Genomic DNA, 27,817 nt, shown 5'->3' on the forward strand with positions numbered 1-27,817 from the left:
CACTGACAATGTATGATCCTGGAACTACACTGACAATGTATGATCCTGTGACTACACCGACAATGTATGATCCTGGAACTACACTGACAATGTATGATCCTGTGACTACACTGACAATGTATGATCCTGGAACTACACCGACAATGTATGATCCTGTGACTACACTGACAATGTATGATCCTGGAACTACACTGACAATGTATGATCCTGGAACTACACCGACAATGTATGATCCTGTGACTACACTGACAATGTATGATCCTGGAAATACACTGACAATGTATGATCCTGGAACTACACCGACAATGTATGATCCTGTGACTACACTGACAATGTATGATCCTGTGACTACACTGACAATGTATGATCCTGGAACTACACTGACAATGTATGATCCTGGAACTACACCGACAATGTATGATCCTGTGACTACACTGACAATGTATGATCCTGGAACTACACTGACAATGTATGATCCTGGAACTACACCGACAATGTATGATCCTGTGACTACACTGACAATGTATGATCCTGTGACTACACTGACAATGTATGATCCTGTGACTACACTGACAATGTATGATCCTGGAACTACACTGACAATGTATGATCCTGTGACTACACTGACAATGTATGATCCTGTGACTACACTGACAATGTATGATCCTGTGACTACACTGACAATGTATGATCCTGGAACTACACTGACAATGTATGATCCTGTGACTACACTGACAATGTATGATCCTGTGACTACACTGACAATGTATGATCCTGTGACTACACTGACAATGTATGATCCTGTGACTACACTGACAATGTATGATCCTGTGACTACACTGACAATGTATGATCCTGGAACTACACTGACAATGTATGATCCTGGAACTACACCGACAATGTATGATCCTGTGACTACACTGACAATGTATGATCCTGTGACTACACTGACAATGTATGATCCTGGAACTACACTGACAATGTATGATCCTGGAACTACACCGACAATGTATGATCCTGTGACTACACTGACAATGTATGATCCTGTGACTACACTGACAATGTATGATCCTGGAACTACACTGACAATGTATGATCCTGGAACTACACTGACAATGTATGATCCTGTGACTACACTGACAATGTATGATCCTGTGACTACACTGGCAATGTATGATCCTGTGACTACACTGACGATGTATGATCCTGGAACTACACTGACAATGTATGATCCTGGAACTACACTGACAAGGTATGATCCTGTGACTACACTGACAATGTATGATCCTGTGACTACACTGACAATGTATGATCCTGGAACTACACTGACAATGTATGATCCTGTGACTACACTGACAATGTATGATCCTGGAACTACACTGACAATGTATGATCCTGTGACTACACTGACAATGTATGATCCTGTGACTACACTGACAATGTATGATCCTGTGACTACACTGACAATGTATGATCCTGGAACTACACTGACAATGTATGATCCTGTGACTACACTGACAATGTATGATCCTGGAACTACACTGACAAAAGAACTGACAACATATGAGATCAAAAGAGCAGAGTTGAGTCAAAAGTAGTGAAATGATGTGTCCATGCAGCGAGTTAATTTGACTTGATAAGACATCCTAAATTAAGATTTGTATATTTAGAAACTAGCAGGACTTTTAAGATGGAAATTAAGGCTGAAACGACTCGTCGACGTAGTCGACGTCATCGGTTACGTAAATACGTCGACGCGGTTTTTATGCTTCGACGCGTCGCATATTTACGTCACACTGCCGTCATGGCGGAGCGCAAAGCAGATGATGCGAGCGGTGCGAGCGAGGGGAAAAAAAGCACGCCAAAAGTCGTCAAAAGTGTGGGAGTATTTCAATAAACGGCCTAATAATGTTGTAGCGGTGAACAGCTGTCTCGTCAGCTGACGCGCGAGCTCGCAACCGTGGCTGTTTAGCAACCAGCCAAACCCCACTTAATAAAATTATATTTTATCTTACAGCACATCCGCATCCCTATTCACCAAGGCAACCCCAGGAAATGTATATAATTCGGCATTATTTCAGTCAGTCGGCTTATAAAATCAGAGCCGATCAGTTTACGTTCACGCGCAGGTATAACGCGGCGCACTCCCGTCTCATCTGCTGGTGCGCGAGCCCGGTAATTAGGCAGCTTTGTCAAATCAAGGAGTACAAAAGACGCCAGCGCAGAGTGGAAAAAGGTTTAGTTCATTACAGAAAACCCAGAGTTGTGCCAAAAGTATGTAAGATTTAATATTTCTCTTCGTGGGTGTGGCGCACCTGTTGCGCTGGTGAGATTGGGGGGAGGGGGGGGGGGGGTTGTGTGCATGTAGCGTGCTTAGTCTGGAGGCTAAATACACACAGTGTGTGATGCAACTGTTGTTTAGTGTTGATATTCTTTGCTTAGTTTGATAAATGTTGGAGCAGTTTGCTTCATCAGGAGGGTGAAGTCGCTCAATTTAAAGTGTTGGATTTAACTGTGTTGGATCATTGGCTGCTGGTGAGGGTATAGAAAAAGGGGCATTTTTCTACCAATAGACAGCGTTTAAGATTGAGTGTTTCACTGCTAAATTAATAATATATTTATATTGAATATGGATTTTAAATATGTATCTAAATACGTGGTTAATTGGTTAGGTATTTATGTATTTGCATATTGGGTTTTCTGCTGCATTTATCTATTGTGTTTCTGGGTTTAAATGTATTTTATATGTATCTTGGTGCATTTATGTTGAGACAATTTATTTAAAATCTGTTTTAACTTAAAGGGAAAATATGTGTCCATTTTCTTGCACTTGTTTAATGGTTAAGAGTTTGATAGCCTAATTAATAGTTGTAAATTATGGGATTGATAATTGATTGATTTTTTTACAGCATGTTAATCTTGTGGTGTTTTGTCCTTAAAGGTTTTTCACCTACTAAAGAAGCTAAAGGCTACTAAAGGCTACTAAAGACAGCTAATGACAGCTAAAGAAACTAAAGTCTACTAACACTGCTAAAGACTGCTAAAAAGACTAAAGAAGAAAAAAGAAGCTGTTTCTTGGTTGGAAAAACTGTTGCAAACTAAAGGAAAATAAAATGAAAAAGTAACTACGGTCTGGTCTTTTGAGTGAAATCCAGAAGCCACATTCAGCATTGGTACATCCCTTCAAGTGTGGGATAAGCACAGCGAAAAAAGCAAAACACTTGACAGTTGTTGTATGCCCACTGTGTCGAGCGGAAATGGCCTATCATAGCAGCACAACGGCTATGAACGAACATTTGAAAAGAAAACACCCGACAGCGTTCTTGCCATCACCATCAACTAGTCAATGGTCCGCGTGAGTATACGTTGTCATCATTACACAAAATCATGAATGTGTCATTTGTATCTGCGTTGTAAATTCATAAACTAAAACACTGTTTCGCTCTGAGAGGCGCGTTTGGCGTACCTGTTCAGTGTTTACAAAGACGCGCTCCTCTTTAACGCTAACGTTAATTAGTTGTGCAAATACCTTTTACAACATTAACAGTTACATATACTATGTACAAACGAACAATTAACTTTCACTTTAATCATAATATCATTGTTGTGTTATTAAGCAAAATAAGCAATACTTTTCTTTTGTTGAAATGTTTACACTGTTACAGAATATTTTGTTTTGCACTTTTTTGTATTGGATGTTTATCTTTATTTTTGCACATTTTAAAGCAAAATAAGCAATACTTTTACTTTAGAAATGCGTATACTATTGCAGAATATTAAGATTTGCACTGGATGTTTACTTTTATATTTGCACATTAAAAAGCAAATAAGCTACTTTTAATTTTGTTAAATGTTAAAAGTTTTAAATGTTTACATTGTTACAGAATATTTTGTCATGTTGTTGTCAATGTTGACTGAGTGGCCATACTTTTTTTTTGTAAATAAAAGTCATTCCTTTTGAAAAAACTGGCCAACATTTATTTTTTCATCTTCATTTTAAATAAAAAAAAGAATCGGTAAAAGGAAAAATAATCTATAGATTAATCGAAAAAATAATCTATAGATTAACCGATTAATCGAAAAAAATAATCTATAGATTAATCGATAGAAAAATAATCGTTAGCTGCAGCCTTAATGGAAATAAGTATTTTATTCTGAAAACAGACATTCAATTTGTAAATCTTAAATGGAGCATCCTGGATACGTCGCAGAATCTTTAAACAATATTTTCTATGTGGGAAAAACAAAAATATCTTTTTAGACTCATTATTTTCTCAACTTTAACATTTTCAAACTGGAATAGACAGAATATAATTACGCATGCACAATTAGGATTAGGATGTAAAGTCAATAGCTACAAACAACTAAAAAGCTCTTAAAACGAGGGACAATTTAAAAAAATACAACTTTCAATCTTGGCAAGTGGCAAATAATTTGCAGTGTACTTGGTATTAGATTGGTACCCACATTTTTAGTATCGGACAAAACTTGTCAAATATAAAAATACAGAAGAATAAGTGATTAATACATTTGAACAGAGGTGTAGATAGAACCTGTTCAAACAGAAAATAAGCAGATATTAACAGTAAATGAACAAGTAGATTAATAATCAATTTCCATATGTTACTGCATAGGTCAGCAGTAGTGTTGTACGGTATACTGGTACTAATGGAGTACTAATTGATTGAAATCGGTACTAAAGTGCCTTTGGAAAGTACCGGTATCGTTCTTTCATCTGAATGCCGCTGTGTGGTGGTGACTACACAGCGAGGTGCATGATGTTGAGTGTGTCAACACACACACACACACACACACACACACACACACACACACACACACACACACACACACACACACACACACACACACACACACACACAAAGTAATAACATGTTGGAGGGGAAGAATGGCAAAATACTACAATTCTACTGCTTAATAAAGAGTGTGTGAAGTACAATATGGAGGTTTTTAGACTTCAATACTAACAATAAAAACTACAGTTCTACTGCGTTTACCTTTTTCCCATCTTTTACGGGGCGCCTTGTGGCGACTCATCAGCGTCCCTGTTCTGTAAGCCTGTACACTGTTTGTTTGTCTTGAACCGGTTTGTGCTGGAAACAAAGTATCATTGTACTTGTGCAATGACAATAAAGACCTGCCTACCTATTGTGAAACAAAACGCCAGATAATATGTCTTACCTTATACACATACCATAATAATACTCCTATGTGGAAGCACAGTACAATCCATCAAGCGGTGTGGCTTCATAGCTTACCAAAGTCCTACTAAAACATTTTGATAGATTTTTGAGCGCCGTGTAATGTTCTATATTTTCAATGGAACATATAAAATGTTGGTGTTGTTTACTTGAGTCATATTGCAGTCTACACCTATCTCTTATGTGTGACTGCCATCATATTGCAGTCTACACGTATCTCTTATGTGTGACTGCCATCATATTGCAGTCTACACGTACCTCTTATGTGCGACTGCCATCATATTGCAGTCTACACGTATCTCTTATGTGTGACTGCCATCATATTGCAGTCTACACGTATCTCTTATGTGTGAATGCCATCATATTGCAGTCTACACGTATCTCTTATGTGCGACTGCCATCATATTGCAGTCTACACGTATCTCTTATGTGTGACTGCCATCATATTGCAGTCTACATGTATTTCTTATGTGTGACTGCCATCATATTGCAGTCTACACGTATCTCTTATGTGTGACTGCCATCATATTGCAGTCTACACGTATCTCTTATGTGTGACTGCCAACATATTGCAGTCTACACGTATCTCTTATGTGTGACTGCCATCATATTGCAGTCTACACGTATCTCTTAAGTGTGACTGCCGTCATATTGCAGACTACACGTATCTCTTATGTGTGACTGCCATCATATTGCAGTCTACACGTATCTCTTATGTGTGACTGCCATCATATTGCAGTCTACACGTATCTCTTATGTGTGACTGCCGTCATATTGCAGTCCACACGTATCTCTTATGTGTGACTGCCGTCATATTGCAGTCTACACGTACCTCTTATGTGTGACTGCCATCATAGGCCAAACAAATGTAGCGATTCATTTTTTGATGAGTGATTCCAGACCAAGACTGACTTGCACTACCTGATTGATGATGTAGACTCCGTAGTCCAGTTGCTGGCGCTGCAGGATGGGGTGCAGGTAGTGGAGCCAGTACTTGAGGTGCTCTTCTCGCTTGCGAAATGGGATGATGATGGCGACCTTCTGCAGCGCCTCGCAGTCTTTGGGTCTGTAGCGTCCGCCCGGCTCCAGCTGCCCGTTGTTTTCCTTGATGAGCTCCAGGCTCACCGGGCTGCTGAACTCCACCCGCAGGGGACCCACTGGCAACACAAAAAGGGACAAGTCAAACCAATCCTAGCAGCCAACAGTAGACCACTGGGCTAAATAAGTAACATTATCACTGGAGGACGAGCTAAACAGGATCAGTATAATATCAGTCTCTGGTCACTTCTACTGTGATTAGATCATCACCAAATCATTTTGTTATTTACAAGCTCAGGAAATACTGAAAGAAACAGGATTCCATCCATCCATTTTCTACCGCTTGTCCCTTCTGGGGTCGCGGGGGATTGAAACAAAGGATTCCATTTAGAAGCAATAGTAGTTTTGCTTATGTTATGTTCTCATCATCCACTCGCCCTTTAGAGCAGGACGACACAAAAAAATAAAATACTTGGGAGGATCCGAATTTTTCAGAGTGGACTGTGTCGCCCAGTTCTGGTCCCCCGCCAACAAGTCAGCTGTGTAAAGTTGGCCTAGAGAGGTCACAGCTGAGGAAACATGGCGGCCCCACAAACATTCCCAGTCGCTGAACTACGTGCTCGTTAACATACTAAACTTGTTAACATACTTAACTTGTTAACATACTAAACTTGTTAACATGCAAAACTTGTTAACATGCAAAACTTGTTAACATGCAAAACTTGTTAACACACAAAACTTGGTAACACGCAAAAGTCGTTAATAGACAAAGCTTGTTAACGTACAAAAGTCGTTAAAATACAAAAGTCGTTAAGACAAAACTGGTTAACACGCACAACTTGTTAACACGCAAAACTTGTTAACAAGCAAAACTCGTTAAAATACAAAAGTCGTTAAAATACAAAAGTCGTTAACATACAAAACTTGTTAACACACAAAAGTCGTTAAAATACAAAAGTCGTTAACATACAAAACTTGTTAACATGCAAATCTTGTTAACACGCAAAACTTTTAACAGACAAAACTTGTTAACACGCAAAACTTGTTAACAGACAAAAGTCGTTAAAATACAAAAGTCGTTAAATTACAAAACTTGTTAACAGACAAAAGTCGTTAAAATACAAGTCGTTAATATACAAAACTTAACACACAAAAGTCGTTAAAATACAAAAGTCGTTAAGATACAAAACTTGTTAACATGCAAAACTTGTTAACACACAAAAGTCGTTAACAGACAAAACTTGTTAACATACTAAAGTCGTTAACATACAAAACTTGTTAACATGCAAAACTTGTTAACATGCAAAACTTGTTAACACACAAAACTTGGTAACACGCAAAAGTCGTTAGACAAAACTTGTTAACGTACAAAAGTCGTTAAAATACAAAAGTCGTTAACACAAAACTGGTTAACACGCAAAACTTGTTAACACGCAAAACTTGTTAACACGCAAAACTCGTTAAAATACAAAAGTCGTTAAAATACAAAAGTCGTTAACATACAAAACTTGTTAACGTACAAAAGTCGTTAAAATACAAAAGTCGTTAACACAAAACTGGTTAACACGCAAAACTTGTTAACACGCAAAACTTGTTAACACGCAAAACTCGTTAAAATACAAAAGTCGTTAAAATACAAAAGTCGTTAACATACAAAACTTGTTAACACACAAAAGTCGTTAAAATACAAAAGTCGTTAACATACAAAACTTGTTAACATGCAAATCTTGTTAACACGCAAAACTTTTAACAGACAAAACTTGTTAACACGCAAAACTTGTTAACACACAAAAGTCGTTAAAATACAAAAGTCGTTAACATACAAAACTTGTTAACAGACAAAAGTCGTTAAAATACAAAAGTCGATCAATTACAAAACTTGTTAACAGACAAAAGTCGTTAAAATACAAAAGTCGTTAACATACAAAACTTGTTAACACACAAAAGTCGTTAACATACAAAACTTGTTAACACACAAAAGTCGTTAAAATACAAAAGTCGTTAAGATACAAAACTTGTTAACATGCAAAACTTGTTAACACACAAAAGTCGTTAACAGACAAAACTTGTTAACATACAAAAGTCGTTAACATACAAAACTTGTGAAAATGCAAAACTTGTTAACACACAAAAGTCGTTCAAATACAAAAGTTGTTAACATACAAAACTTGTTAACACACAAAAGTCGTTAATATACAAAAGTTGTTAAAATACAAAAGTCATTAACATACAAAACTTAACACACAAAACTATACAAAACTTGTTAACACGCAAAACTCGTTAAAATACAAAAGTCGTTAAAATACAAAAGTCGTTAACATACAAAACTTGTTAACACACAAAAGTCGTTAAAATACAAAAGTCGTTAACATAGAAAACTTGTTAACATACAAAACTTGTTAACACACAAAAGTCGTTAAAATACAAAAGTCATTAACATAGAAAACTTGTTAACATGCAAATCTTGTTAACACGCAAAACTTTTAACAGACAAAACTTGTTAACACGCAAAACTTGTTAACACACAAAAGTCGTTAAAATACAAAAGTCGTTAACATACAAAACTTGTTAACAGACAAAAGTCGTTAAAATACAAAAGTCGTTAAATTACAAAACTTGTTAACAGACAAAAGTCGTTCAAATACAAAAGTTGTTAACATACAAAACTTGTTAACACACAAAAGTCGTTAATATACAAAAGTCGTTAACATACAAAACTTGTTAACATACAAAAGTCGTTAACATACAAAACTTGTGAACATGCAAAACTTGTTAACATACAAAAGTTGTTAAAATACAAAAGTCATTAACATACAAAACTTAACACACAAAACTATACAAAACTTGTTAACACGCAAAAGTCGTTAAAATACAAAAGTCGTTAACATACAAAACTTGTTAACAGACAAAAGTCGTTAAAATACAAAAGTCGTTAACATACAAAACTTGTTAACACACAAAAGTCGTTAAAATACAAAAGTCGTTAACATACAAAACTTGTTGACAAAAGTCGTTAAAATACAAAAGTCGTTAAATTACAAAACTTGTTAACAGACAAAAGTCGTTAAAATACAAAAGTCGTTAACATACAAAACTTGTTAACACACAAAAGTCGTTAAAATACAAAAGTCGTTAAGATACAAAACTTGTTAACATGCAAAACTTGTTAACACACAAAAGTCGTTAACAGACAAAACTTGTTAACATACTAAAGTCGTTAACATACAAAACTTGTTAACACGCAAAACTTGTTAACATACAAAAGTCGTTAACATACAAAACTTGTGAAAATGCAAATCTTGTTAACACACAAAAGTCGTTCAAATACAAAAGTTGTTAACATACAAAACTTGTTAACACACAAAAGTCGTTAATATACAAAAGTCGTTAATATACAAAAGTCATTAACATACAAAACTTGTTAACATACAAAAGTCGTTAACATACAAAACTTGTGAAAATGCAAAACTTGTTAACACACAAAAGTCGTTCAAATACAAAAGTTGTTAACATACAAAACTTGTTAACACACAAAAGTCGTTAATATACAAAAGTCATTAACATACAAAACTTGTTAACATACAAAAGTCGTTAACATACAAAACTTGTTAACACACAAAAGTTGTTAAAATACAAAAGTCATTAACATACAAAACTTAACACACAAAACTATACAAAACTTGTTAACACGCAAAACTCGTTAAAATACAAAAGTCGTTAAAATACAAAAGTCGTTAACATACAAAACTTGTTAACACACAAAAGTCGTTAAAATACAAAAGTCGTTAACATAGAAAACTTGTTAACATACAAAACTTGTTAACACACAAAAGTCGTTCAAATACAAAAGTCGTTAACATAGAAAACTTGTTAACATGCAAATCTTGTTAACACGCAAAACTTTTAACAGACAAAACTTGTTAACACGCAAAACTTGTTAACACACAAAAGTCGTTAAAATACAAAAGTCGTTAACATACAAAACTTGTTAACAGACAAAAGTCGTTAAAATACAAAAGTCGTTAAATTACAAAACTTGTTAACAGACAAAAGTCGTTAAAATACAAAAGTCGTTAACATACAAAACTTGTTAACACACAAAAGTCGTTAAAATACAAAAGTCGTTAAGATACAAAACTTGTTAACATGCAAAACTTGTTAACACACAAAAGTCGTTAACAGACAAAACTTGTTAACATGCTAAAGTCGTTAACATACAAAACTTGTTAACACGCAAAACTTGTTAACATACAAAAGTCGTTAACATACAAAACTTGTGAAAATGCAAAACTTGTTAACACACAAAAGTCGTTCAAATACAAAAGTTGTTAACATACAAAACTTGTTAACACACAAAAGTCGTTAATATACAAAAGTCATTAACATACAAAAGTCGTTAACATACAAAACTTGTGAACATGCAAAACTTGTTAACACACAAAAGTCGTTCAAATACAAAAGTTGTTAACATACAAAACTTGTTAACACACAAAAGTCGTTAATATACAAAAGTCGTTAATATACAAGTCATTAACATACAAAACTTGTTAACATACAAAAGTCGTTAACATACAAAACTTGTGAACATGCAAAACTTGTTAACACACAAAAGTTGTTAAAATACAAAAGTCATTAACATACAAAACTTAACACACAAAACTATACAAAACTTGTTAACACACAAAAGTCGTTAAAATACAAAAGTCGTTAACATACAAAACTTGTTAACATGCAAATCTTGTTAACACGCAAAACTTAACAGACAAAACTTGTTAACACGCAAAACTTGTTAACACACAAAAGTCGTTAAAATACAAAAGTCGTTAAAATACAAAAGTCGTTAACATACAAAATTTGTTAACAGACAAAAGTCGTTAAAATACAAAAGTCGTTAAATTACAAAACTTGTTAACAGACAAAAGTCGTTAAAATACAAAAGTCGTTAACATACAAAACCTGTTAACACACAAAAGTCTATAAAATACTAAAGTCTATAAAATACTAAAGTCGTTAACATACAAAACTTGTTAACACGCAAAACTTGTTAACACACAAAAGTCGTTAACAGACAAAACTTGTTAACATACAAAAGTCGTTAAGATACAAAACTTGTGAAAATGCAAAACTTGTTAACACACAAAAGTCGTTCAAATACAAAAGTCGTTAACATACAAAACTTGTTAACATGCAAATCTTGTTAACACGCAAAACTTTTAACAGACAAAATTTGTTAACACGCAAAACTCGTTAAAATACAAAAGTCGTTAAAATACAAAAGTCGTTAACATACAAAACTTGTTAACACACAAAAGTCGTTAAAATACAAAAGTCGTTAACATACAAAACTTGTTAACATGCAAATCTTGTTAACACGCAAAACTTTTAACAGACAAAATTTGTTAACACGCAAAACTCGTTAAAATACAAAAGTCGTTAAAATACAAAAGTCGTTAACATACAAAACTTGTTAACAGACAAAAGTCGTTAAAATACAAAAGTCGTTAAATTACAAAACTTGTTAACAGACAAAAGTCGTTAACACACAAAAGTCGTTAACATACAAAACTTGGTAACATGCAAAGCTTGTTAACACGCAAAACTTGTTAACAGGCAAAAGTCGTTAACAGACAAAACTTGTTAACACACAAAAGTCGTTAACACACAAAAGTCGTTAACAGACAAAACTTCTTAACGTACAAAAGTCGTTAAAATACAAAAGCCGTTACCATACAAAACTTGTTAACACACAAAAGTCGTTGAAATACAAAAGTCGTTAACATACAAAACTTGTTAACATGCAAATCTTGTTAGCACGCAAAACTTGTTAACACACAAAAGTCGTTAACAGACAAAACTTGTTAACACGCAAAACTTGTTAACACACAAAAGTCGTTAAAATACTAAAGTCGTTAACATACAAAACTTGTTAACACGCAAAACTTGTTAACAGACAAAACTTGTTAACATACAAAAGTCGTTAACATACAAAACTTGTGAAAATGCAAAACTTGTTAACAGACAAAACTTGTTAACATACAAAACTTGTGAAAATGTAAAACTTGTTAACACACAAAAGTCGTTCAAATACAAAAGTCGTTAACATACAAAACTTGTTAACACACAAAAGTCGTTAATATACAAAAATCATTAACATACAAAACTTGTTAACACGCAAAACTTGTTAACACACAAAAGTCGTTAACACACAAAAGTCGTTAACATACAAAACTTGTGAACATGCAAAACTTGTTAACACACAAAAGTTGTTAAAATACAAAAGTAATTAACATACAAAACTTGTTAACACACAAAACTATACAAAACTTGTTAACACACAAAAGTTGTTAAAATACAAAAGTAATTAACATACAAAACTTGTGAACATGCAAAACTTGTTAACACACAAAAGTTGTTAAAATACAAAAGTAATTAACATACAAAACTTGTTAACACACAAAACTATACAAAACTTGTTAACACACAAAAGTTGTTAAAATACAAGTCATTAACATTAAGGCTGAAACGACGCGTCGACGTAGTCGACGTCATCGGTTACGTAAATATGTCGACGTCGTTTTTATGCTTCGACGCGTCGCATATTTACGTCACACTGCCGTCATGGCGGAGCGCAAAGCAGATGATGCGAGCGGTGCGAGCGAGGGGAAAAAAGCACGCCAAAAGTCGTCAAAAGTGTGGGAGTATTTCAATAAACAAATGTATATAATTCGGCATTATTTCGGCCAGTCGGCTTATAAAATCAGAGCCGATCAGTTTACGTTCGCGCGCAGGTATAACGCGGCGCGCTCCTGTCTCATCTGCTGGTGCGCGAGCCCGGTAATTAGACCGCTGTGTCAAATCAAGGAGTACAAAAGACGCCAGCGCAGAGTGGAAAAAGGTTTAGTTCATTACAGATAACCCAGAGTTGTGACAAAAGTATGTAAGATTTAATATTTCTCTTCGTGGGTGTGGCGCACCTGTTGCGCTGGTGAGATGGGAGGGGGGGTTGTGTGCATGTAGCGTGCTTAGTCTGGAGGCTAAATACACACAGTGTGTTATGTAACTGTTGTTTAGTGTTGATATTCTTTGCTTAGTTTGATAAATGTTGGAGCAGTTTGCTTCATCAGGAGGGTGAAGTCGCTCAATTTAAAGTGTTGGATTTAACTGTGTTGGTGAGGGCGTAGAAAAAGGGGCATTTTTCTACCAGTAGACAGCGTTTAAGATTGAGTGTTTCACTGCTAAATTAATAATATATTTATATTGAATATGGATTTTAAATATGTATCTAAATAGGTGGTTAATTGGTTAGGTATTTATGTATTTGCATATTGGGTTTTCTGTTGCATTTATCTATTGTGTTTCTGGGTTTAATTGTATTTTATATGTATCTTGGTGCATTTATGTTGAGACAATTTATTTAAAATCTGTTTTAACTTAAAGGGAAAATATGTGTCCATTTTCTTGCACTTGTTTAATGGTTAAGAATTTGATAGCTAATTAATAGTTGTAAATTATGGGATTGATAATTGATTGATTTTTTACAGCATGTTAATCTTGTGGTGTTTTGTCCTTAAAGGTTTTTCACCTACTAAAGAAGCTAAAGGCTACTAAAGGCTACTAAAGACAGCTAATGACAGCTAAAGAAACTAAAGTCTATTAACACTGCTAAAGACTGCTAAAAAGACTAAAGAAGAAAAAAGAAGCTGTTTCTTGGTTGGAAAAACTGTTGCAAACTAAAGGAAAATAAAAGGAAAAAGTAACTACGGTCTGGTCTTTTGAGTGAAATCCAGAAGCCACATTCAGCATTGGTACATCCCTTCAAGTGTGGGATAAGCACAGCGAAAAAAGCAAAACACTTGACAGTTGTTGTATGCACACTGTGTCGAGCGGAAATGGCCTATCATAGCAGCACAACGGCTATGAAGGAACATTTGAAAAGAAAACACCCGACAGCGTTCTTGCCATCACCATCAACTAGTCAATCGTCCGCGTGAGTATACATTGTCATCATTACACAAAATCATGAATGTGTCATTTGTATCTGCGTTGTAAATTCATAAACTAAAACACTGTTTCGCTCTGAGAGGCGCGTTTGGCATGCCTGTTCAGTGTTTACAAAGACGCGCTCCTCTTTAACGCTAACGTTAATTAGTTGTGCAAATACCTTTTACAACATTAACAGTTACATATACTATGTACAAACCAACAATTAACTTTCACTTTAATCATACTATCATTGTTGTGTTATTAAGCAAAATAAGCAATACTTTTACTTTTGTTGAAATGTTTACACTGTTACAGAATATTTCGTTTTGCACTTTTTTGTATTGGATGTTTATCTTTATTTTTGCACATTTTAAAGCAAAATAAGCAATACTTTTACTTTAGAAATGCTTATACTATTGCAGAATATTAAGATTTGCACTGGATGTTTACTTTTATATGCCCGATGCAAGATGGCGCCAGTATGTGCTTTGGCCTGCCGTCTCTCGCTGTCAGCTCTGTTCGTTTTTGTGTTTTTTGCGTCTATTTTCGTCTCTGTCAGCTCACTGCTTGTGTATGACCGCCAAACACTGTTGGATCTTTGCCCCTCTCCCACTGATATGATCAACTTCGACGTTGGTTTTTCGACGTCCCAGTCAGCTTTTTCACCTGGCCGGATTCCTGCCTTCCTTTCCCGCCCCCTGGCTCCTCTCCCCCGGCGGAAGCGTCTCCGGCGCCGCGGTAAACGTGGCGGCCAGCTGGTGAAAGTTAGGGCACTCCTGGCCCGGCTTCCCGTGGCTCCCCGAAGGATGAATGGTGCGGTATCCGGTCTCCTCCTGCACCCACGCTCGCTCGATCCGATCGGCTCCTGGCTGGTTCCTATCGTTGGTTTGGAGGAAGAAGCTTGCCGTCGTCGCTCCTGCTGTCCCCGCCCCCGGAGGCGCGGGGTGGATCACCGCCACCTGCGGGCTGTGTGTCGGGCCCCACCCGGATTAATTGCGGCCTTGGACGTGCTGGCCCCCGCCAGGTTCGGTCTTGTGAACGCAAGATCTTTGACAAACAAAACTTTTATCCTGAAGGATTTCTTCACTTCCCGCGGACTGGACTTCCTCTGTGTGACGGAGACATGGCTGAGAGCCGGTGAGTCCGCCCCTCTTAATGAACTTCTGCCTTCGGAGTGTTCCTACTTTAATTCCCCACGGCCGTCCGGTCGAAAAGGAGGAGGATTAGCAGTCGTTTTTAAAAATGACTTTAAATGCCGTCAGATCCGCCTACAATCCTCCTTTTCAAGCTTCGAACTGTGCATGTTTGAACTGGGTCTTTCTGATGTCGTCCTGTGTGCCGTCATCTATCGACCACCCAAGTACCACAAAGACTTTATAACTGACTTTTCTGAATTTCTGGCTGAAATCCTGCCCAAATATGATCGTGTCCTTATTGTGGGTGATTTTAATATTCACACCTGCTGCCCAGATGAGCCGCTTTCCAGGAGCTTCCTGAATATAATCGACTCATTTAACTTTGTACAGTCTGTGTGTGGTTCTACACATGAACGCGGGCATACACTCGATTTAGTGCTCTCGTATGGTTTGTGTGTTTTTAATTTGGACATTTGCGACGCTGTGTTCTCTGATCACATGCCGATCCTGTTTGATATTGCCACGCAGTGTCCAGTTAAATTGTGCGCACCGCCCCAACGCTCTCGCATGTTTAATTCTTCGTCTCCTGCTCGGTTCTCCTCTATTTTTTTGACTCTTTGTGATGATAATTCTGCAGCATCTGTGTGTCTGAATACTGAAGAGTTGGTTTCTGGGTTCAACTCTATCTGTTTACAAACACTGGACACGATCGCGCCTTTCAAATGCCGCCGCGCTAAAGCCACGCCTCAACCCTGGTTGAATGACGTCACTCGGGCTGCCAGGCGCGTATGTAGAAGAGCAGAGAGAAAATGGAAAAAAGACAGGCTGCATGTGTCCTTTGCCATTTTTAAAGAAAGCCTGTTTTCCTTTCAGATGACTGTAAAAGCAGAAATGAATATATATCTATCTCAGATTATATCTTCTAACTGTAACAACCCCAGAGTTCTGTTTAAAACTATTAACACTGTCATTGATGCTCCCAAATCTGCTGGTTTTGATGCTTCTTTTGAATTCTGTGAAAATTGTCTCCATTTTTTCACTGACAAAATTGTGTCAACTAGAGCCAGTCTATCTCAGCCTTCATATGACCCTTCTGTTCCCCTGCATTTCTCTTCTGTTTTCCATCAGTTTGAGCCGGTGTCCTTTTCTTTTTTAAGTGACACAGTTAGTCATATGAAGCCCTCTGGTTCTCCTGCAGATGCCCTCCCACCTCGCCTGTTTAAGGAGGTACTTGCTACTATTGGATCAAGTGTCCTTAACATTATCAATAGTAGCCTCTCTTCTGGAATAGTTCCAGTAGAGTTTAAACATGCAGTGGTACGACCTCTACTTAAAAAACCCAGCCTCGACCCCTCTCTCCTCTCTAACTTCAGACCTATCTCTAATCTTCCATACATTTCCAAAATATTAGAGAAGGTTGTCTACAGTCAGTTGCTGCCCTTCTTAGAGGATAATGGTATCACTGAGCTGTTCCAGTCTGGTTTTAAAGCCCTCCACAGCACAGAGTCAGCGCTTCTAAAAGTTTTTAACGATATCCTCCTGTCCACTGATTCTGGTAAATATGTTGTCCTGGTGCTTTTAGATCTGTCTGCTGCGTTCGACACCGTCGACCACGCCACCTTAATCACTCGTCTTGAGAACTGTGTGGGCATTAAGGGCGCCGCCCTCAACTGGTTCCGGTCGTACCTAACCGACAGGAGTTTTTGTGTAAAAGTAGACAGTTTTATGTCGTCCACAGCTCCTTTACCACATGGGGTCCCCCAGGGTTCAATCCTTGCCCCAATTTTATTTGCGCTTTACCTTCTCCCCCTTGGTTCTATTTTTAGGAAGTACAGTATTGCATTTCATTTTTATGCCGATGATTGCCAGATTTATTTTCCCATGGCACAAAATAACACGGTTCAAAGTCTTATTGACTGCCTGCACGACATCAAAGTCTGGCTTTCAGCTAACTTCCTGAGCCTAAATGAAGACAAAACAGAAGTTATGTTGTTCGGTCCAAGTCGCTCTCCCTCCCCCAACGTTGACCTCGGCACTCTGACCCCGTATCTCAGCGACTCTGTCACAAACCTGGGGGTAAAGTTTGACTCAGATTTTAAATTCGAAAAACAAATCAGCAGCGTCGTTCAAAAAAGCTTTTATCAATTACGCCAAATAGCGAAAGTGAAACCGCTTTTATCAAGACATGATCTTGAGAAATTAATCCACGCTTTTATCTCGACTCGTCTTGATTACTGTAATGCCCTGTATGTTGGCATTAGCCAGGCCTCCCTCGCCCGCCTGCAGCTCGTACAGAACTCTGCTGCTCGTCTGCTAACACAGACCCGCAGACGTGAGCACATCACCCCTATTTTAGCGTCCCTTCACTGGCTCCCTGTGCGTTACCGAATACATTTTAAACTCCTTTTATTTGTTTTTAAATGTCTAAACAACCTCGCGCCAACCTATCTCTCCGACCTCCTTCAGCCTTACTGCCCCACCCGATCCTTAAGATCAGCCGATCAGCTGCTGTTGACGGTCCCTGACACAAGGCTGAAGCTTAGAGGTGACAGAGCTTTCGCCGTTGCTGCTCCCAAGCTCTGGAACGACCTACCCCTGAGTGTTAGACAAGCCTCCTCTCTTCCTGTTTTTAAATCTCTCTTAAAAACATACTTTTATTCCATGGCTTTTAACACTGAGTGATATCCATCCTGCAATGGCGCCCCATAATACACCTGCTGTGATCCTGTTTTTATGTTTTTATGTTTTTATTAATTCTATTTTAATTATTTATTTTTTATCATGTTCTGTTTGTGTTGTGTTGTGTTTGCTCGGTACTCGTTTTATCTTTTAACCTGCTCATTGTACAGCACTTTGGCTACCCCTGTGGTAAATTTTAAATGTGCTTTATAAATAAAGTTGATTTGATTTGATTTGATTTATATTTGCACATTAAAAAGCAAATAAGCTACTTTTAATTTTGTTAAATGTTAAAAGTTTTAAATGTTTACATTGTTACAGAATATTTTGTCATGTTGTTGTCAATGTTGACTGAGTGGCCATACTTTTTTTTTTGTATATAAAAGTCATGCCTTTTGAAAAAACTGGCCAACATTTATTTTTTCATCTTCATTTTAAATAAAAAAAATAATCGATAAAAGGAAAAATAATCTATAGATTAATCGAAAAATAATCTATAGATTAACCGATTAATCGAAAAAAATAATCTATAGATTAATCGATAGAAAAATAATCGTTAGCTGCAGCCTTAATTAACATACAAAACTTCACACAAAACTATACAAAACTTGTTAACACACAAAAGTCGTTAATATACAATAGTCATTAACATACAACCTTGTTAACATGCAAATCTTGTTAACACACAAAACTTGTTAACACAAAAAAGTCGTTAACAGACAAAACTTGTTAACATACAAAACTATACCAAACTTGTTAACACACAAAACTTGTTAACACAAAAAAGTCGTAAACAGACAAAACTTGTTAACATACAAAACTATACCAAACTTGTTAACACACAAAAGTGGTTAACATACAAAACTTGTTAACACACAAAACTTGTTAACACACAAAAGTTGTGAACATACAAAAGTCTTTAACATACAAAACTTAACACACAAAACTATACAAAACTTGTTAACACACAAAAGTCGTTAAAATACAAAAGTCGTTAACATACAAAACTTGTTAACATGCAAATCTTGTTAACACGCAAAACTTAACAGACAAAACTTGTTAACACGCAAAACTTGTTAACACACAAAAGTCGTTAAAATACAAAAGTCGTTAAAATACAAAAGTCGTTAACATACAAAATTTGTTAACAGACAAAAGTCGTTAAAATACAAAAGTCGTTAAATTACAAAACTTGTTAACAGACAAAAGTCGTTAAAATACAAAAGTCGTTAACATACAAAACCTGTTAACACACAAAAGTCTATAAAATACTAAAGTCTATAAAATACTAAAGTCGTTAACATACAAAACTTGTTAACACGCAAAACTTGTTAACACACAAAAGTCGTTAACAGACAAAACTTGTTAACATACAAAAGTCGTTAAGATACAAAACTTGTGAAAATGCAAAACTTGTTAACACACAAAAGTCGTTCAAATACAAAAGTCGTTAACATGCAAATCTTGTTAACACGCAAAACTTTTAACAGACAAAATTTGTTAACACGCAAAACTCGTTAAAATACAAAAGTCGTTAAAATACAAAAGTCGTTAACATACAAAACTTGTTAACACACAAAAGTCGTTAAAATACAAAAGTCGTTAACATACAAAACTTGTTAACATGCAAATCTTGTTAACACGCAAAACTTTTAACAGACAAAATTTGTTAACACGCAAAACTCGTTAAAATACAAAAGTCGCTAAAATACAAAAGTCGTTATCATACAAAACTTGTTAACAGACAAAAGTCGTTAAAATACAAAAGTCGTTAAATTACAAAACTTGTTAACAGACAAAAGTCGTTAACACACAAAAGTCGTTAACATACAAAACTTGGTAACATGCAAAGCTTGTTAACACGCAAAACTTGTTAACAGGCAAAAGTCGTTAACAGACAAAACTTGTTAACACACAAAAGTCGTTAACACACAAAAGTCGTTAACAGACAAAACTTCTTAACGTACAAAAGTCGTTAAAATACAAAAGCCGTTACCATACAAAACCTGTTAACACACAAAAGTCGTTGAAATACAAAAGTCGTTAACATACAAAACTTGTTAACATGCAAATCTTGTTAGCACGCAAAACTTGTTAACACACAAAAGTCGTTAACAGACAAAACTTGTTAACACGCAAAACTTGTTAACACACAAAAGTCGTTAAAATACTAAAGTCGTTAACATACAAAACTTGTTAACACGCAAAACTTGTTAACAGACAAAACTTGTTAACATACAAGTCGTTAACATACAAAACTTGTGAAAATGCAAAACTTGTTAACAGACAAAACTTGTTAACATACAAAACTTGTGAAAATGTAAAACTTGTTAACACACAAAAGTCGTTCAAATACAAAAGTCGTTAACATACAAAACTTGTTAACACACAAAAGTCGTTAATATACAAAAATCATTAACATACAAAACTTGTTAACACGCAAAACTTGTTAACACACAAAAGTCGTTAACACACAAAAGTCGTTAACATACAAAACTGTATCTGCGTTGTAAATTCATAAACTAAAACACTGTTTCGCTCTGAGAGGCGCGTTTGGCATGCCTGTTCAGTGTTTACAAAGACGCGCTCCTCTTTAACGCTAACGTTAATTAGTTGTGCAAATACCTTTTACAACATTAACAGTTACATATACTATGTACAAACCAACAATTAACTTTCACTTTAATCATACTATCATTGTTGTGTTATTAAGCAAAATAAGCAATACTTTTACTTTTGTTGAAATGTTTACACTGTTACAGAATATTTCGTTTTGCACTTTTTTGTATTGGATGTTTATCTTTATTTTTGCACATTTTAAAGCAAAATAAGCAATACTTTTACTTTAGAAATGCTTATACTATTGCAGAATATTAAGATTTGCACTGGATGTTTACTTTTATATTTGCACATTAAAAAGCAAATAAGCTACTTTTAATTTTGTTAAATGTTAAAAGTTTTAAATGTTTACATTGTTACAGAATATTTTGTCATGTTGTTGTCAATGTTGACTGAGTGGCCATACTTTTTTTTTTGTATATAAAAGTCATGCCTTTTGAAAAAACTGGCCAACATTTATTTTTTCATCTTCATTTTAAATAAAAAAAATAATCGGTAAAAGGAAAAATAATCTATAGATTAATCGAAAAAATAATCTATAGATTAACCAATTAATCGAAAAAATAATCTATAGATTAATCGATAGAAAAATAATCGTTAGCTGCAGCCTTAATTAACATACAAAACTTCACACAAAACTATACAAAACTTGTTAACACACAAAAGTCGTTAATATACAATAGTCATTAACATACAACCTTGTTAACATGCAAATCTTGTTAACACACAAAACTTGTTAACACAAAAAAGTCGTTAACAGACAAAACTTGTTAACATACAAAACTATACCAAACTTGTTAACACACAAAACTTGTTAACACAAAAAAGTCGTAAACAGACAAAACTTGTTAACATACAAAACTATACCAAACTTGTTAACACACAAAAGTGGTTAACATACAAAACTTGTTAACACACAAAACTTGTTAACACACAAAAGTTGTGAACATACAAAAGTCTTTAACATACAAAACTTGTTAACACGCAAAATTTGTTAACACACAAAGTCATTAACATAAAAGTCTTTAACATACAAAACTTGTTAACACAAAGAAGTTGTTAACATACATAACTTGTAACACACAAAAGTTGTTAACACACAAAACTATACAAAACTTGTTAACATACAAAACTATACCAAACTTGTTAACACACAAAAGTCATAAACATACAAAACTTATTAACATTAAAAACTTGTTAACACACTAGAGTCGTTAAGACACAATGTGTTAACACACAAAAGGCGTTAACATACAAAAAATATTAACATACAAAAGTTGTTAACATACAAAAGTCAATAACACACAAAAGTCGTTAACATACAAAACTTGTTAACATAGAGAAGTCGTTAACATTCAACACTTGTTAACACACAAAAGTCGTAAACATAAAAGTCAACACACTAAAGTCGTTAACATACAAAAGTCGATAACTTGACTTGTTAAAAGAAGTTAACAAGTCAAGAACAATTTAAAGCAAATTAGTGACTCAAGAACAAGTTAAAACAAGTTAGCGAGTCAAGAACAAGTTAAAACAAGTTAGCAAGTCAAGAACAAGTTAAAACAAGTTAACGAGTCAAGAACAAGTCAAAACCTAAGTTAACGAGTCAAGAACAAGTTAAAACAAGTTAACAAGTCAAGAACAAGTTAAAACAAGTCAAGAACAAGTTAAAACCTACGTTAACAAGTCAAGAACATGTTCGAAAATAGACTAGCAAGTCAAGAACAAAACAAGAACAAGTTAACAAGTCAAGAACAAGTTAAAACCAGAGTTAACAAGTCAAAAGCAAATTGAAACAAGTTAACAAATCAAGAAAAAGTGAAAACCAAAGTAAATAATACAAGAACAAGTTAAAACCAAAGTAACAAGTCAAGAACAAGTTGACAAGTCAAGAAAAAGTAAAAACCAAAGTTAACAAGTCAAGAACAAGTTAAAAGTAGCTAATAAGTCAAGACAATTTTAAAACAAGTTAATAAGTCAAGACAATTTTAAAACAAGTTAACAAGTCAAGAAAAAGTTAAAAACAAATTAGCAAGTCAAAAAACAGTTGAAAGCAAAGTTAAGTCATAAATAAGTTAACAACTCGCAAACAAGTTAAAACCAAAGTTAACAGGCCAAGACCAAGTTAACACAAGTTAGCAAGTCAACAACCAGTTAAAATAAGTAAGCAAGTCAAGAGCAAGTCAGAAAAAAGCAAGAAAATGAGTTCAAAAAGGTTAACAAGTCAAGAATGAGTAAAAAAAAAAAAAAAAGCTAACTTGTCAAAACAAAGTTAAAAACAAAGTTAACAAGTCACAAACAAATTAAAACAAGTTAACAAGTCAAAAACGAGTAAAAAAAGTTAACATGGCAAAACAAAGTTAAAACCAAAGTTAACAAGTCGCGAACAAGTTAACAAGTCAAGAACAATTTTTTAAAAAAAAGTTAGAAAGTCAAGAAAAATGTAAACAAGTTAGAAGGTCAAGAACAAGTTAAAGCAAGTTAGCAAGTCAAGAATAAGTTAAAGCAAGATAGCTAGTCAAGAACAAGTTAAGGAAAATTAACAAGTTAAAACAAGTAAGCGAGTCAAGAACAAGATAAAGCAAGTTAGCAAGTCAAGAACAAGTTAAAACAAGTTAGTGAGTCAAGAACAAGTTAAAACAAGTTAATGAGTCAAGAATAAGTTCAACCAAGTCAGACACAAGTTAAGACCAAAGTTAACAAGTCAAGACGAAGTGCAAAAGTTAAGAACAAGTTGAAACAAACAAGTTAAAAGAACGAATTAAGAACAAGTTAAAATAAGATAGCAAGTCAAAAAACAAGTTAAACCAAATTAACACGTCAAAAACAAGTTATAGCAAATTAACACGTCAAGAACAAGTTAAAGCAAGTTAGCAAGTCAAGAACAAGTTACAACAAGTTAGCAAGTCAAGAACAAGTTACAACAAGTTAGCAAGTCAAGAACAAGTGTACAAGTCGAGAACAAGTTAAATTAAATTAATAAGTCAAGACCAAGTTAAAATAAGCTAAATCAAGAACAAGTGAGGGAACATGAAAGTAACAGTTAGTTAGCGAGTGAGTGAGTGAGTTGAAGACAAAAAGTCCAGAAAGCCTCACCGAGCAGCGTAGAAGTTTCAGGACACATGTCGAAGCAGTTAGTTAGTGAGTTAGTTAGTTGGTGAGATAGTGTGTGAGTTAGTTAGTTGAAGACAAAAAGTCCAAAAAGCGTCACCGAGCAGCGGATTCGTTTTAGGACATTTGCCTAATCAGATAGTGAGTTACTTAGTCGGTGAGTTAGTTTGTGAGTTAATTGGTGAGTTAGTTGAAGACAAAAAGTCCAGAAAGCCTCACAGAGCAGCGGACAAGTTTCAGTACATTTGTCCAAGCAGTTAGTTAGTGAGCTAGTAATTGGTGAGTGAGTGAGTGAGTGAGTGAGTGAGTGAGTGAGTGAGTGAGTGAGTGAGTGAGTGAGTTAGTTAGTTAGTTAATTGATGAGTTAGTTGAAGACAAAAAGTCCACAAAGCCTCACCGAGCAGCGGATAAGTTTCAGGACATTTGTCCAAGCAGTTAGTTAGTTAGTTGGTGAGTTAGTTAGTGAGTTAGTTAAAGACAAAACATCCAGAAAACCTAACCGAGCAGTGGATAAGTTTCAGTACATGTGTCCAAACAGTTAGTTAGTGAGCTAGTTAGTCAGTGAGTTAGTTAGTTATTTAGTTAGTTAATTGGTGAGTTAGTTGAAGACAAAAAGTCCAGAAAGAGAAGTTTCGGTACATTTGTCCAAGCAGTTAGTTAGTGAGCTAGTAATTGGTGATTTAGTTAGTGGGTGAGTTAGTTAGTTAGTGAGTTAATTGATGAGTTAGTTGAAGAAAAAAGTCCACAAAGCCTCACCGAGCAGCGGGGATGTTTCAGGACATTTGTCCAAGCAGTTAGTTAGTGAGTTAGTTAATTGGTGAATTAGTTAGTTAGTTAGTGAGTGAGTTACATACAAAACGTCCAGAAAGCTTACCGAGCAGTGGATACGTTTCAGTACATGTGCCCAAGTAGTTAGTGGGTGAGTTAGTTAGTTGGTGAGTTAGTTAGTTAGTTAATTGGTGAGTTAGTTGAAGACAAAAAGTCCAGAAAGCCTCACCGAGCAGCGGATAAGTCTCAGGACATTTGTCCAAGCAGTTAGTTAGTGTGTTGGTGAGTTAGTTGAAGACAAAAAGTCCAGAAAGCCTCACCGAGCAGCGGAGAAGTTTCAGGACATTTGTCCAAGCAGTTAGTTAGTGTGTTGGTGAGTTAGTTAGTGAGTTAGTTGAAGACAACAAGTCAAGAAAGCCTCATCGAGCAGCGGAGAAGTTTCAGGACATTTGTCCAAGCAGTTAGTTAGTGTGTTGGTGAGTTAGTTGAAGACAAAAAGTCCAGAAAGCCTCACCGAGCAGCGGAGAAGTTTCAGGACATTTGTCCAAGCAGTTAGTTAGTTAGTGAGTTAGTTAGTTAGTTGAAGACAAAAAGTCAAGAAAGCCTCACTGAGCAGCGGAGAAGTTTCAGGACATTTGTCCAAGCAGTTAGTTAGTGTGTTGGTCAGTTAGTTAGTGAGCTAGTTGAAGACAACAAGTCAAGAAAGACTCACCGAGCAGCGGAGAAGTTTTAGGACATTTGTCCAAGCAGTTAGTTAGTGTGTTGGTGAGTTAGTTATTGAGTTAGTTAGTTGAAGACAAAAAGTCCAGTAAGCCTCACCGAGCAGCGGAGAAGTTTCAGGACATTTGTCCAAGCAGTTAGTTAGTGTGTTGGTGAGTTAGTTAGTGAGTTAGTTAGTGAGTTAGTTGAAGACCAAAAGTCCAGAAAGCCTCACCGAGCAGCGGAGAAGTTTCAGGACATTTGTCCAAGCAGTTACTGAGTTAGTTGGTGAATTAGTTAGTGAGTTAGTTAAAGACAAAACATCCAGAAAACCTAACCTAGCCGTGGATAAGTTTCAGTACATTTGTCCAAACAGTTAGTTAGTGAGCTAGTTAGTCAGTGAGTGACTGAGTGAGTGAGTTAGTTAGTTAATTGGTGAGTTAGTTGAAGACAAAAAGTCCAGAAAGAGAAGTTTCGGTACATTTGTCCAAGCAGTTAGTTAGTGAGCTAGTAATTGGTGATTTATTTAGTGGGTGAGTTAGTTAGTTAGTGAGTTAATTGATGAGTTAGTTGAAGAAAAAAGTCCAGAAAGCCTCACCGAGCAGCGGAGACGTTTCAGGACATTTGTCCAAGCAGTTAGTTAGTGAGTTGGTGAGTTAGTTAGTGAGTTAGTTGAAGACAACAAGTCAAGAAAGCCTTACCGAGCAGCGGAGAAGTTTTAGGACATTTGTCCAAGCAGTTAGTTAGTGTGTTGGTGAGTTAGTTAGTGAGTTAGTTAGTGAGTTAGTTGAAGACAAAAAGTCCAGGAAGACTCACCGAGCAGCGGAGAAGTTTCAGGACATTTGTCCAAGCCTTTCTTCTTCTCCCCTTCCTCTTTGGGGACGTCCATGGGCGGCTTGGAGGGACCAGTACCAGTACCAGTACCAGTACCAGTACCAGTACCAGTACCAGCAGTGGGGGCGGTGCTGGTGTTGTGCTGGTGCAGGTGTTGCAGGAAGGCGGAGGTGGTGTCCAGAGAGCGGACGTAGTAGACGAGGGTGACGGAGATGTGGAGGAAGCACAGCAGCACCACCAGCTTGCAGGTCCGATGGAGGACGCTAAACTTCGCCGAGGAGTCGGCGGCCATCCTGAGTGACTCCTGACTGGACTAGCTGCTTGTGGGGACCTCCATCTGTCCTCAGGAGGACATGGCGAGGTCCTGCTTCTGGTGACGTCACAGTCAAGGACAGTTAGGCGAGGTCCTGCTTCTGGTGACGTCACACGCCGAAGGACAGTTAGCTTTAGCTGCGCGAGCTAACACCACTCCGTTAACTTTTCTTATCCCGCGCCGCCGCTTCTTTCAGTCCTCGCCCAGGAAGTTGTCCCTTAAAGCGGCGCCGCGGCTCCGGGGCACGACAATAAAGCAGTCAGTGTTGATGTAAAAATGCGCTCGGGGTTAGACGTCACGTGTTAAAACGCCAGAACTCCGAAGAAGTGGAAAAACTTTCTATTTTTCCACCGTTAAGGTAAGTCAATGACATTGAGCGCTTCCGGCGAGAGTTTCCAAAATAAAAGACTTACGTTGTCTGCACGCAGGGTGGCTACTAAACCAGGCGCAGAAAAGCACATTTGAAATTCGAATTTTGATGTTGAATCCCTGTATTTCAAGTAGAAACGAGCAATTTTGAGGATCCGGGCTTCCGCCACCCTCGTGACTGCCGTTGTGTCCTTGGGCACGACACTTTCCCCCACTTTTTTCGCTTTGTGTATGCATATTACGTCACATCCGGTTCTTCTTGGCGGCTTCATTGTCATGCAGTTTGAGCGACGCATTCCAACAAGTGAGCGTGAGTTTAGTTTGTTAAAGTCCATCAAGTCCGGGAAATGCCTCTTAAAACTATCACTGTCGTCACCTTGACAAATACAAAATATTCTGTCTGCAGTAGTTACTTTATTCTGAAAACATGACATTTGTTTGAGAAACTTTCTGTGATGCAATCGAGTTTGTTCTGTACTTTATCAGTGGGTTTTCACAGCAAAACTAAATTAAGAAAAGAACAAGAAATCGCATTAATTTGTGTTCTTTTGTGGTCGCTAATCACACTTGTAGCAGGAATAATAATACTTGTAACAGGAATAATAACACTTGTAGCAGGAATAATAATACTTGTAGCAGGAATAATAATACTTGTAGCAGGAATAATAATACTTGTAGCAGGAATAATAACACTTGTAGCAGGAATAATAATACTTGTAACAGGAATAATAATACTTGTATCAGGAATAATAAGAATAACACTTGTAACAGGAATATTAACACTTGTGGCAGGAATAATTATACTTGTAGCAGGAATAATAACACTTGAAGCAGGAATAATAACACTTGTAGCAGGAATAATAATACTTGTAGCAGTAATAATAACACTTGTAGCAGGAATAATAACACTTGTAGCAGGAATAATTATACTTGTAGCAGGAATAATAATACTTGTAGCAGGAATAATAATACTTGTAGCAGGAATAATAATACTTGTAGCAGGAATAATAACACTTGTAACAGAAACAATAATACTTGTAGCAGGAATA

At 36.1% G+C, this 27,817-nt stretch overlaps 1 protein-coding gene across 1 annotated transcript in view; it reads right to left on the minus strand.

Annotated features, from left to right (window-relative positions):
- b4galt1l (DP-Gal:betaGlcNAc beta 1,4- galactosyltransferase, polypeptide 1, like) overlaps window positions 1–26,971 on the minus strand; it is a 94,331-nt gene extending 67,360 nt beyond the window's left edge. Inside the window, exons 1-2 of the mRNA XM_061976542.2 lie at window positions 26,069–26,971; window positions 6,141–6,376 (exon numbers count right to left, since the gene is read on the minus strand). Of these exons, the coding sequence (XP_061832526.1) occupies window positions 6,141–6,376; window positions 26,069–26,378 (546 nt within the window). The 5' untranslated portion in view covers window positions 26,379–26,971. The remainder of the gene's footprint in view (window positions 1–6,140; window positions 6,377–26,068) is intronic.
- Between the last annotated feature and the right edge of the window lie 846 nt (window positions 26,972–27,817).

The sequence above is a fragment of the Nerophis lumbriciformis genome, linkage group LG16 (genome assembly GCF_033978685.3).
Source record: "Nerophis lumbriciformis linkage group LG16, RoL_Nlum_v2.1, whole genome shotgun sequence".
Classification (NCBI taxonomy): Eukaryota; Metazoa; Chordata; class Actinopteri; order Syngnathiformes; family Syngnathidae; genus Nerophis; species Nerophis lumbriciformis.